Consider the following 16,783-nt stretch of genomic DNA (forward strand, 5'->3'; position numbering starts at 1 on the left):
GCACAGCTGGGAGATCTTAAGGGAGCAGGGAGGGCCGCTCGCCCTGACCACGAGAGGCCAAGCGTAGGGCCCTGCTGGCAAGGCTGAGACATCTGGTTTATGCCTTAAACTTATGAGTAAGGAAAATAACGACCCGGGGTGACGCCCGGGTCCTCACTACTGATGTGAGAGGAATTTTTGCGCGGGTACAGGTCGTCCCCGGGTGACCCGCTTACTTCGCGGGATGCCCAGGTGCAATGATCTGCCCGACCCCCTGTGCGCGGCGTAGCAAGGACAGATCTTGCGGCGGCGGCTGCTGGGGCGGAGCCGCTTTGTGCTGCGGGGCGGGGCTGGGAGCTGCCCGGCGTCCCTTGTCTCTGAGACCACGTGTCCCTGCGTGTGGCTGCAGCTCCGCCTCTCCGCTCTGGTGCGGTGCGGCCCGAGCGGTTCAAGCCTGATGTTACAAAGCTAACCTACCTTCCTTTCATCAAATCTCTCTGAGCATTAAAAGCAGCCCAAGCGGCTCAGATTCAAGCTGCTTCTCCCCTGTGTCTTGCTTCCAACCTGCAAGGAGACAGCACAATCGGGAGTGTTGTTGAGTGTGAGGCTCCTTGCCCCCTGTGCTGAACCCCGTGAGAAACCCAACCGCATCGTTTTGGATCAGGTGAAATCCAGGTTAACCAGAACAGCATTCACAAGCAGGGGGAGAATCAAGTCAGAATGGGCATTTCCAGCACTTCCTCATTGTGCGCTGCCAGCTGCTCGTGTCTGCTTCATCGCCTCAGTAGAGCTCATCCCCCCAGACACCCGGAGGGGCTCCTTGATCCCAGTGACAGCTGCATGGCCGCAATGTCCTTTGGCAAGGAGTGCAGCCCACCAGCATGGACTGCCACCTTCTCTTGCTGGCTTCCCTTCCATCTGCCAGTCTCGCTCTTGGAATCGAAGGCTGTGCGCACCCAGCTTCAGCCCACTTTCACTCCTCTTCCAGATGAGGAGTCCTTTTCCAGTTTCCAGTGTTAAGGTATCACAAGAGACAAGCAGCAAACCCAGATGTGTTCTGTCTTGTTGCCTGCTCATTTGCCAGTGTTTCCTAATACTGGATTTAATTTTTCAGTCACTCTTGCTGATTTCATGCAGCTATCTATCAAAGCTACATCATTTTGCTGCTTGTCTTTCGTTTGTGCAGTGAGAATTTCTTCCCCCCAAAAGCATCACCGCATTTATACACACCAAAATTCGGCCATTTTATTGCCACTCGGTCACTCAGTGTGTAAAATCTTCTGCCGTCCTCTCATCATGGACATGAGCCAACAGCGAGCACTTGCAGCCCAGAAGGCCAACAGTATCTTGGGCTGCACAAAAGAAGGCCAGCAGAGTGAGTGAGGTGATTGTCCCCCTCTGTTCTGCCTTTGTAAGGCTCCAGCTGGAGTTCTGCATCCAGGCCTGGGGCCTTAGCACAAGAAAGATATGGAGCTGTTGGAGTGGGTCCAGAGGAGGTCATAAAGATGCACAGAGGGCTGAAGAACCTTTCCTATGAAGACAGGCTGAAGGAGATGGGCTTGTTCAGTATGGAGAAGAGAAAGCTGCAGGGAGACCTCAATGCAGCCTTCCAGTACATGAAGGGAGCTTATAAACAGGAGGTGATCTATTTTTTTACACAATCTAATAGTGAACAAGGGGAAATGGCTTTAAATTGAAAGAGGGAAAATTTACGTTAGAAGTTAGATGGAAATACTTTATTCAGAGGGCAGTGAGGTACTGTACAGGCTGCCCAGAGAGCTGTGGGTGCCCCGTCCCTGGAGGTTCAAGGCCAGGTTGGATGGGGCCCTGGGCAGCCTGAGCTGGGGGGCGGCAGCCCTGCCCATGGCACGGGGTGGGACTGGGTGGCTTTGAAGTCTCTTCCAACCCCACCATTCTGAGATACTATGATCATCTTCATAATCCCAAATCATTTCATATTAGAAAACTGTAACCTCCTGGCTCATTCTTTTCAAGGCCACTCTCCACCCTGTTAAACTACAAAGACTCTGCCAGACTCCATAGGTGTCTTTTCTCCATTTACTCTTACCCTCTTTTCCCTGTGTTTTAGCCAATCATTTATTCATATAGGCCTTCTCTTGCCCCATGACAGCTTAGATACTTTGAGATCCTGTGGTAAAAGATTTTTTCAAAAGCTTTGAGAAATCCTGGAGAATTAGATTGACCAAGTTGTATGAAAGTCTGCAGACTTTTCAATGAAACCTGAAAATTGGGAAGGCTTTGTGTAGAAAGCCTGCCAACCCTTCCTAAGCAGGCCCTGTTTGCACAGTGCTGGCTCATCACCTCTCTTCATCACAGGGTCAGCTCTTCTGAGGAGCACAGCCACCAAGCCTTGTTGTGCCCCAGCTCTCCCCTGGATCTTCTTTGGCAGGGTGGCAATTGTGTTCTCAGTGTTGTTTCAGATAACACATTGCTGTTAGAAACCCAACAATAAAGTCTCTGTGGGATGCTGACTGTGGGGGTTCAGGCCTGTCCACTTGTGAAAAAGCAAATTCCTTGAAAGCATCTACCAGCATGTTAATATGGGGCAGCGATTTTGAGATGCTTCTTGTATATTCAGCACTGGTTGAGCACATTGCTTTTTGTAGCTGTGTTTATTATAATGTTACTTTTATTTAAAGCCTCATTAAAGAAAGTATCTTTTCAAAGTGTTTTACATTCTAAGCTTTCCTACTGAGTAAGCTTATGTATTTCAAAATTAGGCCACTGTGGTTGCCCCACCAGTGTTATCTCACTGGTTTCTAAAGAGGATTCAGAGAAAATAAATGAAAAATGTAACCATATTTCTGTCTGTGGATGTGTATGGTGCAAATAGCTACCAAGCTTGTTTACTCATTTGCAAGGTCTTTTCTTCATAATACCTTTCTTTGTCCCACCCTACACCACCTCCCTGGGCAGCCTGTTCCAGTGCCTGACCACTCTTTTGGAGAAGTTTTCCTAATATCCAACCTAAACCTCCCCTAGTGGAACTTGAGGCCATAAAAGAATCTGCAAAGAACAGATGAGGTAGGCTAGAAACACAGGTTCTCTTTCCACACAAATGCTGTCTAGAGATAGTGACAATCAAAGTTAGATAAAATTTATGCACTCCACCAAGGGAAACACTTTTGCTTTTTAATAGGTGTTTGATATTAGTTTATTTTTGGTGTTCCAAGCCAGAAACATTTAACTAGATATGAAAAGCAGGCAGGAGAAAGAAAAGCAACAAATTGTACAACCGCTATTTAATCTTCTTATGGTCATGTAAGTATAAGCTTGACATTAAAGCCTTGTTACTTTTAATTCCACACTACACCTCTCTCAATGACATTTACTTCATTCATCAGCATGGGCCATAGAATTCGAAGCTCTGCTCTACAGTACTTTAAGTCTTGCTGGTCCACGTGCTCTAAATATTGAAGAGAGCATTCATGTATGTTCCACACAGCCTTAACTGGTGAGTCCTGAAGAAGCAGCAAACAGAAAACTCTACAGCACTTCACTGCAAATTGCTCTTGTTCGATATTTTTCAGAGGAACATCAGCATGCTGAAAATCAAGAACAGTTTTCACAGCTTTATAGTATGACTTAGATGAGCGGACCTTGCCTCCCTACTCACATTCTGTGATGCAGATGTGCCCCACATCATCCAAGTGTTGAAGTTCATTTGTCAAAGCTGAAGTGGGACAGACAGGGCTCCCAGTGTCACCAAAAAGGACCTTCTGCTTACTAAGTCTTGGCTTCTAGACCATAACAACATCCAGCAGCTGTCTGTATTTCCTCATATACAAGAGAGCTTCACAAAGAGCTTATCAAGGCTGAAATTTGGAAAGGGCCCAGCATGATGCAAAAGAATGAAGCTGCTAGTTGTATTTCTTGGGGGAAAAAAAATTGGACTGTAATTCACTTGGATTGCAACTGGGCTCTGAACACACCAACAGCTTCTGCAAGCTTTCCCCTGCCTCTCCAGGGGTTTGACTGCTTGTGCACAGAGTCAGCTCTGATACAGCATGGCTGTACAACTTTGGATCAGACTGCTGCAAAAACAGCAAAGCTTGCAGGAGTGACATGAGAAATTATGGGAAGCCTCACAGGGGGCCACAACCCACATGCCCCCCACACCCAGCACAGGAGCTGCTTCAGGATCAGAAGGGTGCCTGTGCCCAGCTTTATGCTGTTTCATCTGACCTATAGACCAACTTCTCATCTCAGCCTCAGCTTGCTTTGTCACTGTGGGCTGGTTGTTACCTGGTTGGTGATCACCTCTCTGTGTCTCACCCTGATCACTGTCACCAGACCTGCTCTGCTCACCTTGCTTTGGTCTTGTAGAACTGTACCCTTGCTGATGAGGGCACCTGCCCTGCCTGTCTTGCTGCTCCCCACTGCTCCTGATGCAGAGCCGGGGAGGTAAAATGTTAGGTGTAGCTCTGACCGTGTCTATGGGAATATAGGGGAGTATCTGGGCAGGAAGACCCTCTTACAAGTGGAAAAAAACTCCAAACAGAAGCGAGACATATTCCATTTTGTAACAAACTGCATAGACATGCCAGAAACTTAAATCCTTCCCCTTAATCCTGGCATCCATTTTAACTTACCTTAATAATTTTGTTAATGCCCGAGTCGTTAAGATAATAGCCATATCTTAAGAGTTTCATAATATCTGGCATCAGCTCCTAAAAACCAAGCACAGCACAAAGCGGACTGTTAGCGTGTTGACATGAGCAGTTCACTCCTTGAGCACTGGGAGTTTGTGTTTTTCAGATCATGTCAATTAGAAACAGAGAAGCCTCCAGCTTCAGGCTGTGGAGGAAGATCCTATAAAAGCAACGTGCATCTGGGAAATGCTTTCTGCATTTGTAAATGTGCTCAGATACAATTCTAACATGCAGGACTGCATGTGTCTGCGGGATACAGAAGGGTTGCTGAAACTTGCCTTTCCTCTCCCCCATCCCTCTCAGCTTGTAACTTCTCCCTGCTGTCTTTACCAGTATATTTTGAACAGCATCCCTAGCAGAAGCTGAGCTCTAAATAAAGATAGCCCTGTAATCCCACTGGCTGGGCACAGTTACACAAAGATATTAAGTACTTGTTTGCAGGTATTCGCAGCATCATGTGAAAGTGGAAAGCCAAGGATTTCAAATGTGCCAGTTTTTCTCTTCTCAATATCTCTCTCACAGGCATCAAACAGCTTCTGTAATGTAAAGAGAACATCTGATCAGTAAACTCCGGGATCCCTAATTGACTGAAATGCTTCTTTAATACCTGGGAAATAAACATTTCTGTGAGCTGTTTGCATGTTGAAGGCCATTCTTCAGTATGCATGTGCTAATAAATGCTTCACCTCACCCTTGTCCTTCAAATTCTACCATTTTGGTGCTTTCCTTTAAACACTCTGAGGATCAGAGGTCATCCATCAGACTGGGATCTCCCATACCGTACCTAAAGTATCAACCATAAGGAAACTGGATCATGTTTTCCTTAACATGGGTGAGATACGGGACTGGGATTTGAACATGTTCTTCTGAAAGGCAGGAGGAAAGAAGTCTCTGTCACTTTTCTCTCTATAGCATTACACAGGCCCTGCTTGACTGGAACAACAGAGCTTGTAGTCTCGTTAGTGCCCAATCTTGGCTGATACAGAAGTACTAAATGCTCAAAGCCTGGTATACTGGCTATAGTATATCGACTTGATAAGATTCAGATTGATAAAGTGGACATGAACAAACCTTAATTATGTTGCTGGCCTTTGGATAGGACAAACGGGCTGAGCTGCTCCAGCATTTTCCCCATTCGTGTAGCTTAAGCATCCTATACATATCCAGCACAGCAGACAAGCGGAAAGGGTCATTCAAGTTCTCTGACTGCTTGTGCATGCTCAGTGCTTTAGACAAGAGCTTTTCGTTTCTAGAATGAGGAAGGTATGAAAAAAGTTAGCTAAGATAAGACAAAACGGTGGATTAATGTAACTATTTTACAGAATAAATGCCATATTTTCTACAGCGTATTTCCTAGCTGTACCATACTAGAGAACAAGCAGCTTTCGTGTGGGAAATACTGCTTTACCAGTTCATTTTTGCATGGTCAGAGTAGAATATGATCAAAGAGCAGTATTTATGTCATTGTCAGCTGATTCCTTTTATTAACATATTCACCCTGGGAACATCTCCTTTCCAGGACAAAGCAAACTATCGTCCAGCAATCAGAATCCAAAGTCTGGGGAGAGGATGCCTAGGCTGTCTTCAAACAAAACAGAGCAAAAAAAAAAAAAAAAAAAAAAAGAAAAAAAGAGTCTCTAAGGGGAACTGGGGGAAACAAGAAGTATCTGGCTATCTGGCTCTTCAGTGTAAGAGCACACACTGCATCAGGAATGTGATGTGAACAAATACCTTACCGTGCCTCTAGATCTCTGATCCTCTCTTGGAGCTTCTCATAGTTTTCTTTCTCTTTTTGGATGATGCTTCCAGAAGATGCACTGCAACAAGTTCATTTTGTGAGATGTGTTTCTTTGTAATAGGATACTGGTATAATGGTAGACTTGTCCCCACTGAGTCCCCCAAATTCCAATAAAAATGCTGTCAGGTGGGAAGGTGTAGAGCACCCACAAAAGACATCACATAACCAGCTAAATAACCTCCCCAGAAGCTCCCACCTAGGACGTAGAGTAAGGGCAGAGCTACCTCGAGTAGAAGAAAGGGAGGTGGGGTTACAAGGATCAGAGGTGACACAAGACGACAGCAATGGGCTTGAGAAAAACACAGGTATTCTCCTCTGGTTGGAATCTCATCGCTTCTACAGTTTTCTTCTTTAACTTCAAAACATTATCATCAAACATCCCAAGCCTGTCAGAGTTTTTCTGTTTTCTTGGATTTGTTTCTCTACAGATGTCTGGGTAATTTCAATCAACTTTTCCTCCAGTGGATGAGTCTAAAGAGTCACAGAATGCTCTTTTGAAAGAATAAACCCAGGTCAGGTAGTGGCAGCAAGAAGACTGGCCTAGGTATTTGGTCTGTGGCACACTCACACCATGAAAGTGATATATATATATATATATATTTATCATTTACTGGAGTTTTTTAGAAGTTATATTTATTTTTGTGTTGTAGATCTCATACAGTTCTAATATAAAGGAGACCTCTTCTGCCATGTTTCTTTCCACTCCCTTCACAGTAAACTATACCATCTCATATTAATATTTTGATCTTGTGGATTATCCCATCAAGCCTATGAGCTGCCAATTAAATTACCTTCATTACTGCACGCAGAAATATTGTTTCTGGAGTCTAAATTTGGAGGTGTTAAATGCAGTATGTTTACTGGAGAAAAATGACTGTCCCTAGGTGAAAGGACAATACAGGGATGAGCAAATTCAGAAACACCCAGTGTTAACTCCTGAGAGCTCCCGTGTTTCTGGTTGTGGGGAGGGTCAGAGCTGCTTGCCTCCTGCCTCATACAAAGGTCAGATGCAGCAATCTACCTAAAGATGTGAGAAGCTATCAATATTACTCAAATAGACCTGAGAACAAATGAAGAATGGGGATCTGAATGCGGGAGGTGTAATCTGAATCTACATGGATTTGCTGACAGCTTTCTTTAATTAGGCAAACTAACTCAGAGACAAGAATAATATCCATCCAGAGGCTTGGATGGATACACTCTTGGCTGGGTAAGGAGCTGGTTGGAGGGCCGGGCACAGAGAGTGGTGGTAAATGGAATCAAATCCAGCTGGCGACCGGTTGTGAGTGGTGTTCCCCAGGGGTCGGTGCTGGGGCCTGTCCTCTTCAATATCTTTATTGATGACCTCGATGAGGGCATCGAGTGCACCCTCAGTAAATTCGCAGATGACACCAAATTGGCTGGAAGTGTGGATCTGCCTGGGGGTAGCGAGGCCCTACAGAGGGACCTGGACAGGCTGGAGAGCTGGGCTGAAGCCAATAGGATGAGTTTCAACAAGGCCAAATGCCGGGTCCTGCACTTCGGCCACAATAACCCCAGGCGACGCTACAGGCTTGGGGCGGTGTGGCTGGAGGACTGCGTAGAGGAAATGGACCTGGGGGTATTGATTGATGCTCGGCTGAACATGAGCCGACAGTGTGCCCAGGTGGCCAAGAAGGCCAATGGCATCCTGGCTTGCATCAGAAACAGCGTTGCAAGCAGGAGCAGAGAGGTGATTGTTCCCCTGTATTCAGCACTGGTGAGGCCGCACCTCGAGTACTGTGTCCAGTTTTGGGCCCCTCACTGCAAGAAAGATATTGAGGCCCTGGAACGTGTTCAAAGGAGGGCAACAAAGCTGGAGAGGGGTCTGGAACACAGGCCATATGAGGAGAGGCTGAAGGAGCTGGGGTTGTTCAGCCTGGAGAAGAGGAGGCTCAGGGGAGACCTCATTGCTCTCTATAACTTCCTGAAGGGAGGCTGTAGTGAGCTGGGGGTCGGCCTCTTCTCTCGTGTCATTAGTGATAGGACCAGGGGGAATGGCTTCAAGCTACGGCAGGGGAGATTCAGGCTGGACATTAGGAAGTATTACTTTTCAGAAAGGGTGGTCAGGCACTGGAACGGACTGCCCAGGGAGGTGGTGGAGTCACCGACCCTGGGGGTGTTCAAGGAAAGGCTGGATGTTGTGTTGAGGGACATGGTTTAGTAGGAGCTATTGGGAATAGGTGAACGGTTGGACTGGGTGATCTTTTAGGTCTTTTCCAACCTTGGTGATTCTATGATTCTATGATTCTAAACTTGGCCATTATTTGAGTCTATGTCCACAGTCTGGGAACCTTTGCCTGACATCAACTTAAGTCTCAAACTTTGAGATACTCCTGAAGAAATCTCCTAGGTTTCAGAATATGTGAATGTTTCTCCTACTTACTGTCCTCACTATCAGGCTATACAGAACTGCACATCAGAAAGCCTCTCATGGCCCTAAAGATACTCCAACCATATTCAGAAACTTCAGAATACCACAAGTTGTCCTCACTGAAATCCCAACAGGAAAGCCTCTTCTGCACAAAGCTGTGCAGTGTTCAGGAATGGTTTGGAAATCCAGCTACACCAATTGAAGTTATTCCCTCCTGGCCGTAGTTATTGAGGATTCACATTTTATACTCCAAATATCACTCATTTACTATTTCTTTTTTTTTTTTTTTTCTTCCTGAATAACAGCATCCCTCTTTCTTTCCACCATTCCAGCACCAATGTCTTCCATCAGTGTGTTCTTAGCCCATGAGAGCAACTTTCACCCAAAATTCCCCTGTCTGACTCTGCATATCTACTCAAAGTGTTTTCAGCATTGCCTTCACCACCTCCCGATCCTTTGGGGTGCATGCCTTTACCTTTGGGGATCTTCTTAATGCAGACATTGCCTATTCAGCAAGGTAATTATATGGAATCTAAAGCTTATATTACAACATGATGATTTCCTTTTACGTGTCATGGCAACGTACTCTGCACTCCAAGACAAAGTTGCCTTGGAGCTTATGCCTGGCCATGCAAATAGAGTCAAATAGAAGAAAGTTAGTTTGATGTGCCTCGGAGAACAGAGCTCTGATGACCAAAGTTAGAATATAATAGAATATAATAGAATAGTAAAAGTCACAACAACATTATGATTTTCTCTTCATATAAATTCTTAATACATATAATCACAGTACCTGCAGGACTTCCAGAGAAATTGTAGTTGAATCTCAAAATAATCCCTGAAAGATCTGTTCGCACCGCATATCAGTCCATCGAGGAAGAATGAAATGATAAAACACAATGCAGTCAGCACAACTTTGCAACATGGATCAAGCCCTGTTACATGGCTGAAAACACATCTGGAGTAGCAATGCCATCTGCAACTCTGCCTTCTCTACACCCCCTATCTGCAACTTGTGACTAAGACCGTGTTGCCACACAGCACAGTTTTTTCTTGTTTGCTTGTTTTGTTGCTCAGTTTTCTTGCTTGCCTGTTTGCTTGCAGGGTTAATCACGTGTCTGCTCTGGCCCACACGCACCACTGCAGGGCCGTCCTAGGGCTGCACGAGGCCAGACATGAGCTGGGTTGTATTTTTATTGGCAGTGTTGCCAGCCTCAGCAAGTTAGGTAGTCTCAGGGAAGGCGACAGCCAAAAAGCATCTGCTTTTGTCTCTGGAAAGAGCCCTTGAGTTTCCTTTGCAGCCACAGAGGTACCTACTGTTCTAACAGCCCTTGCCATAAAGGTTGGGAGCACAAAGGACAGTGGCGAAACTGCAGGAGTCCATCATTTCAGAGCAGAAGAATGAGTATTTAAAAGATAATTTCTGGTCACCAGACTCACCTAAATTCTTTTCCCAGCTGCTCCAGCCTTTCTGACAGATCAGGTTTTAATGTCTCCCTCTCTGAAGTATTGCTTCCACAGATTGATATTTGCTGTGGGATATTAAATGTTTCTCTTCTGAAAAAAAAAAAAAAAAGAAAAACAAAAAAAAAAGAGGGACTTCTGAAAATGAAGAATAAAAAAGATGACATGCTCTGAAGATGCACCTTCTAAAAGGCAGCCAGCCCCATGAGCAGATACTCCATGGCATCACCCATGCTGGTGAATAGATCAGAGCCAGGGTACAGGCACATGATGGTTCAGCACACCTCTGGATGCAGTTCAGTTTTGGCAGTTTCTAACTTTTTCTGTTCTCTGTTTTGTAATGAAAATCCCAAACATCAGCTAACTGTAGTGAACAGTTTCAAGCTCAGGTGCTCCTGCAGCTCAGGTAGGTAGAGTACACAGCAAGCTGCCTCCCACAGCAAGACAGCATCAGGGAGAGCCTATGCACCAGTTTTTGCAAATTCATGTCTGCATGACTGCTGCAAGGAGCTGTTGTGCCCCTCTCTCCCATGATTTTCCCATTCCTCTCTCGCTGAAATGGATTTCAGTTTACTGGAATGAGTTGGTTTTCAGCTAGATCACCTGATCTCCAGACTTTAACTGAGGACACCTGTTTTTCATTGAGTTCAAAAGTTCAGTACAAAATCTGCATTTAAATCAATCTTTCCCCTCACAACAAAGGACAGGGAGCATGGACACAGTCTGCACGGACAGGATGCTCCTGAGACCTTAGTTCTGTTAGGCTGCTCATAAGATTCTTTCCAATTTCTTTTTCTCTCACATCCGTATAATGTCTGCCTTAGCCTTTGGAGCTGGATGCTATTGCAGGACTAACTGGCTCTGTGATTGCACAGGGAAGTTCCACCCGATATGAAGTAGAAAATCAAGCTCTTACTGAAATATTTCATGAACAGGAAGTGTTTGCAGATCTTTTTTTTGCAAGCCCCCAGGTCTCTTAGAGTTAAACACAGTAAATTTACCCAGGGACAACCCCAGTGCAACATACCTGATGTCTTCTGAAGTCGCCACTCTAGCATCAGCATCTGTCCACTCTCCTTCAGGCATCTCATGTTGGCTGCAGCTGTTACACGTAAATCTATCCATGTACTTACAGCAGGAGGAAATGTTTGTCCGAATGAGCAGCAGCACAAGGGACTGTGCTGCTGTGTGCACAGGAGGCTACTGCAAGAATCAGGCACTTGTTTTCGCAATGAGCTTCAGCTCCTCCTTTTTACGGGAAATAGCAGTTGTTCTTGTAACTGCAGTCACTCTTATCTCTCCCCAGCCAGTCAGGACAGGGGTGGACTGGCTTCTTTCTGCTGCCAGAGCAGTATCACTTTCATTCCAGTTGTATTCCTCTGTAACTCTAGATCTGTGCTCCTCTGTGCTGCTGTCAGCTATGGCCAGCAGTTCACTCTTTGTTGTTTCTATAGATTTTGGCACGTCCTACAGTGGGTACTGTTTTTCCCTTGCTTCAGGCACAGACCAAATCCGCCAGGTGTTCTGGGGAATGGAGCATGGGCACAATTCCTTGAAGACACCCACCTGCATCCTGTTCAATGAGAATCAGGAGTTTGCAAAATTTGGCTATGATGCTGTGATGAAGTACAAGAGCTTGCCAGCCAGCGAAGCTCACAAGTGGTACTTCTTCCAGAACTTCAAGATGAGCCTGTACAACAGGGTATGTAGAGCGCTCACGGGAGTCAAGGCTGTTTGTTTATTGGAGGGATGTGGGCTAAAGGAAGTGGTGAAGGGAGCTGAGCAATCTGGCTGGTGAGGATCAGAGAAGTCAAAGAGCACTTTGTCAAATGAAAGAAGAAATGAGATACATTCTTCACAAGCTAAAGGCATTATGGGCTCCTCATTTGTGTGATATTCATTGTCTTCTGCAGGGAACAATAGAAGTGTCCTACGATTTGAAGTTTGGCAGCTTCTAGGTCGTAGACAGGGTTCCTTCCGTGTTACGCACTTCTGCTGGCCTCTCTCTCCCTCCCTTGAAGGGATATGCTGAAGCCAATTTATGCGTGTCCTGCTGTCATTTCTCTCAGAAGGCTCTGTGCTTGCTCAGAATTGTTCACAGCACATCTGGGTTGATTTGTTCAGCCAAACATGGAATCACAGAATGGTTTGGGTTGGAAGGGAGCTTTAAGACCGTCCAGTTCCAACCCCCCTGCTATAGGCAGGGACACCTCCCTTTAGACCAGGCTGTACAAAGTCCCATCCAGCCTGGCCTTAAATGTTTCCAGGGAGGGGGGCATCCACAACCTCGCTGGGCAACCTGTGCCTGTGTCTCATCACCTTCACAATAATGTAATGCTACTCTAGAGCTTCCTTGTCCGTGCTCCAGGGCCCCACAGGTCTTTCACCTCTTCCTGCTTTTTGTCTATTGAAGTTTTTGCTTTCTAAGGGCCACTGCCTACCTTCACTGGTTCTTTTTGGATCTGTGTTTTTTATTTTACTGTGGATATCCTCTACACTGGTGTTTCTCCACTGTGAGAGTTTGCAGAAGGTCTTTCTGTGTGTGCTTGTTAGCGTGGAATAACCCCGAGCACAGGGTGAGCCCCAGATAGAAGTCTCATCTGCTCTCTGAATCTCCCAGTGCTAAGCAATGAGCTCTGACTGGATTTGGAAGGAGATGGGAGGCATCTGTGAAGACTTCCCCCTGCAGGAAAGGTGTGAATGATGTGGTCTGCTGCAGTGTTGTTACCTGTGGAGTGATGGGCTCCTAGCCACGTTTAGGGCAGAAGGGCTTCAGAGAGATTTTAGTTCACTCCTACCCTCACCCCCAGTCCCCCTCCCCCCCAAAAAATGAACAACCCAACAACAAGAAAGGGAAACAACACTTCCCAGACACCTAACCCAGTCAGCTATTTCTGAATCTCCACAAAAAGCGTCCATGGAGGACATATCCTATTCTGTTAACCAAGTCAGGAACAGTGACAGGAAATGAGTTTACAAGCAAAAATAAACAGAGATTCCCTTTCTCCGCAGTGGCTGCACCTCCGGAACAGATTCCACCTCACAGTTCTTTCTTATTTTAGCTGGGCAGCCTCCTCACCTGCCTACGTATGGCTGTAGAAGATCCCAGGTTGATGGATTTGGTGATCTCGTTTATGATCCTTGTGCTGTAGGGCCAACTTTGATCACTGCCAAAGCGGAACAGAGAAACACATGTGGTGAAAGCTGGCTCCCAAAATGTCTTTGGATGCAGGCAAATATTTCCACTTCTTCTAGACAGAACCTGCAACCAGGAACTGATGGAGGGAGTTTAGAGCAGACATCTGCCTCAGGATTCGGGTACACCCATGCAGACACACAGGGCCAAAACCCAAGCTGTTATATTGTGGAGAAACTGAATCAGAACAGATGGATATTTGTATGCACATTTTTCCTATGTATACTTTTTTAACTGCACACACAGAAAGACATGAGCAACCTGAAGGCTCTATGCACATGCTTGGGAAATGTGGTATCGTGTCACACAGAAAGAATGATTCTCCCCACCAATGTTCAGGTTGGCCTACAGGGTCTTTATACAACCTGGTATTTTGCCTATTGAAATGTTACACAGTTTGATGGCAGACCTGTGTCAGTTAGATTTCTGTTAGCCACATACTGAAGTCATTTTGGGGAATCTACTGAGATATGGAGACGGGACGTTGTTCCGTAACACACTCTGTGCATTGTTCATGTACAGGGGACAGGACTGTTCCCGAGGCTGCCCTATACAAACCCAGAGACATTTTAACTGTTTTCTCTCAATTGTAGAAAGTCACTTCTGACATGAGGCTGGAAGCAAGCAATGGAAAGACCCTTCCTGCCCTGTTGGTCTTCGCTGAAAGCCTGCGCTACATGGAGCAACATGCCCTGAACACTATCCAGGAAGCCTCTTCCAATACCGTTTGTGACCTGGAGGAAATCACTTGGGTTATTACTGTCCCAGCCATATGGAGCACAGCTGCCAGGCAGTTCATGCGGCTGGCAGCCAAAGAGGTAAAAGCAGTAGTTAACCCACTTCTCACGTTCTCTTCTGAGATTTCTTTAGTCATTAAGGAAGAGGAATTTCTCATTACTTAGACAGTCTGTATTTTGAGTTTTTGTGTATCAGAAAGGTAACTCTCCCATGATGTGTATGTAGGAAAATGTCCCAAGCTGGCAGTAACAACAGCTTTGCCCTTTCCCCTGTGGCTGTGCAGAACTGAGCCCACAGAAATCAGAAGTGCAAGAACCATTACCTCAGGGTGGGTGAGAGCAGTTTCACTAGCAGATGGTGTCCGTGCAGCAGTGATCTTGCCACCTTTCCTGAATTGATACTTTTCTTGTGATTTCAGGCAGGACTTATCTCTGACATGATTTCTGAGAAGCTGATTATTGCCCTGGAATCAGAGGCTGCATCACTCTGGTGTAAACAGCTTCCACAGGAAGGGTTTCTTGCAGAGAGCAGTGACAAGAGAAAGTTTGAAGACTCCCCTGGGATCCAGTATGTTGTCGTTGACTGTGGAGGTAATAATGTTCTCCCTTCTCAATGAGTACAAATTTGCTGGGTGCAGAGCACGGATGCTTTGCAGTGCTGAACGCAGGGGGACTGCAGTGCAGTCCCAGAGTGTGGGCTCCACTTCCATGCTTGTCACGGTAATTTTTACTTTTATTTCTCACTTAATGAAGTCTTGTGGAGGAGCAGAAAAACGGGAGGAGAGGATGGGTCTTCTAAAGGCTGGATCTTCTGTAATTTAGGGAGAAGGTCTGACTTCATTCATGTGTGCGCATGCGTTTGTGTAGGTGGCACAGTGGACATCACAGTACACGAGATCCAAGAAAACCGTTGCCTGAAAGAGTTACACAAGGCGTCTGGAGGTGGATGGGGAGGCAACAGAGTGGATGAAAACTTCAGTATATTCCTCAGGGAGGTGTTTGATGATGGCGTATGGGATGAATACGTGAAGAGCTACCCTATCGAATGGCAACGGATGATGTACGACTTCAGCTTCCAGAAATGCTCTGCTGACGGGGAGGCAGTCTACTTGCATTGCTATTACAATTTGACCAAACTTGCAGAAAGAAAGAAGGGCATCTCCCGCTTCTTCGAAAAAACTACAGGGGCTGTGTGGTGTGATGGGATGATCATGATTACATACGAGAAAATGAAAAGCTTTTTTGAATATAGCATCCAAAAAATTATTGCTGCTTTGAGAGAAATCCTTGCCAAGCCTGAGATGGCCAAGGTCCAGTACATTTTGCTTGTGGGAGGCTTCGCATCCAGCGTCATGCTGAGACATGAGGTCAGGCAGGCTTTTAGTAAGAAATATCATATATTTTGTCCACTAGAAGCCCAGATTGCCATTGCAAAAGGGGCTGTTTTGTTTGGAATCAATCCAAAAATTATTACTTCAAGAATCAGTGCTCGGACATACGGCCTATGTGTAAGTAGGGACTTTGATGCAGCTATCCATGACATTCGTAAACGAAGAGTCTCAAAAGCTGATGGCCGTGTCTATTGCAAAGATCTCTTCTCGAAATTGGTGGGAACTGGGGAGTCAGTGAGTATAAATGAAGCTGCCCAATATATTTTCACACCAATAGAACCAGATCAGACAAGTGCATTGTTTGCTTTTTATTCCACAGAAAAGCAGGATGCACAGTACGTAGATGAGGAAGGGCTGGAACTGCTTGGTTCATGCACAGTACCAATGCCAGACACAAAGTTAGGGAGGAAACGCAAACTGGTTCTGCATATTAAGTTTGGGCTTACTGAATTTAAAGCCACTGCTACTGACCTTACTTCCAAACAAAGTCAGACAATTACAATAGACTTTTTATCAGTGTAAATACTTGAGTCTTAGAGCAGCACGGCTTAAGTGGGAGGTGCCAGCTGCCACAATGGAAAGGCAAATGGACCATGAAGTCCATCATCTGTCCTTCTTCTCACACAAGTAAAACAGTTTGCAATTCTGATTCCCTGGTTCCTTGCATTTTGCTGTACTACCAGTAGAATCACCTGCACCTTGTCAGTACGTGATACAATGCTTCTCGACTGGTGCCTAACTCCCACAAGTACCAGCCCATATCTGTTTCTTTTAGCCTTCAGCCACATCGTATAATTATCATCATAGAACCACCATAGAATGTCTTGAGTTGGAAGGAATTCCAAGGGTCATCAAGTTCCAAGCCTCCTGCCATAGGCAGGGCCAACAACCTCCAGATCTGGCACTAGATCAGGTTGCCCAGGGCCCCATCCAACCTGCCCCTGAACACCTTCAGGGACAGAACTTCTCTGGGCAGCCTGTTCCAGCAGCTCATCACGCTGTCTGTAAAGAACTTCCCCCTGACATCCAATCTAAATCTTCTCTCCTTAAACTTAAAACCATTTATCCTTGTCCTATCACTGTCTACCCTTGTAAAAAGTTGATTCCTCTCTTGTTTATAATCCCCTTTTGAATACTGGAAGTCTGCAATGAG

At 45.7% G+C, this 16,783-nt stretch overlaps 2 protein-coding genes and 1 non-coding gene across 4 annotated transcripts; 2 read left to right on the plus strand and 1 right to left on the minus strand.

Annotated features, from left to right (window-relative positions):
* Positions 1-99: 99 nt before the first annotated feature.
* Positions 100-248, plus strand: LOC128074117 (U12 minor spliceosomal RNA). Its single transcript, XR_008202984.1, has one exon. It is a non-coding gene; the product is annotated as a U12 minor spliceosomal RNA (small nuclear RNA).
* A 2,870-nt stretch (positions 249-3,118) lies between these two features.
* On the minus strand, positions 3,119-11,554 carry LOC128073452 (uncharacterized). Of its 2 annotated transcripts, none has more exons than XM_052668393.1 (7): positions 11,334-11,554; positions 10,283-10,399; positions 6,389-6,469; positions 5,724-5,901; positions 5,084-5,188; positions 4,593-4,670; positions 3,119-3,461 (listed from the first exon to the last, which is right to left on the minus strand). In XM_052668393.1, exons 1-7 carry the CDS (start codon positions 11,429-11,431, stop codon positions 3,297-3,299), a joined length of 822 nt encoding a protein of 273 aa, XP_052524353.1. In that variant the 5' UTR covers positions 11,432-11,554; the 3' UTR covers positions 3,119-3,296. The 2 variants fall into 2 exon arrangements, with proteins under 2 accessions (XP_052524353.1, XP_052524352.1); XM_052668392.1 differs by having other exon boundaries at positions 3,119-3,545.
* Positions 11,538-16,279, plus strand: LOC128073262 (heat shock 70 kDa protein 12B-like). The gene is made up of 4 exons (XM_052667941.1): positions 11,538-12,008; positions 14,096-14,320; positions 14,659-14,830; positions 15,107-16,279. The coding sequence occupies exons 1-4, from the start codon at positions 11,538-11,540 to the stop codon at positions 16,150-16,152; spliced, it is 1,914 nt and encodes a 637-aa protein (XP_052523901.1). The 3' UTR covers positions 16,153-16,279.
* Positions 16,280-16,783: the final 504 nt, after the last annotated feature.

Source organism: Tympanuchus pallidicinctus, unplaced genomic scaffold, assembly GCF_026119805.1.
Source record: "Tympanuchus pallidicinctus isolate F22 unplaced genomic scaffold, pur_lepc_1.0 scaffold8, whole genome shotgun sequence".
In the NCBI taxonomy this organism is placed as follows: domain Eukaryota; kingdom Metazoa; phylum Chordata; class Aves; order Galliformes; family Phasianidae; genus Tympanuchus; species Tympanuchus pallidicinctus.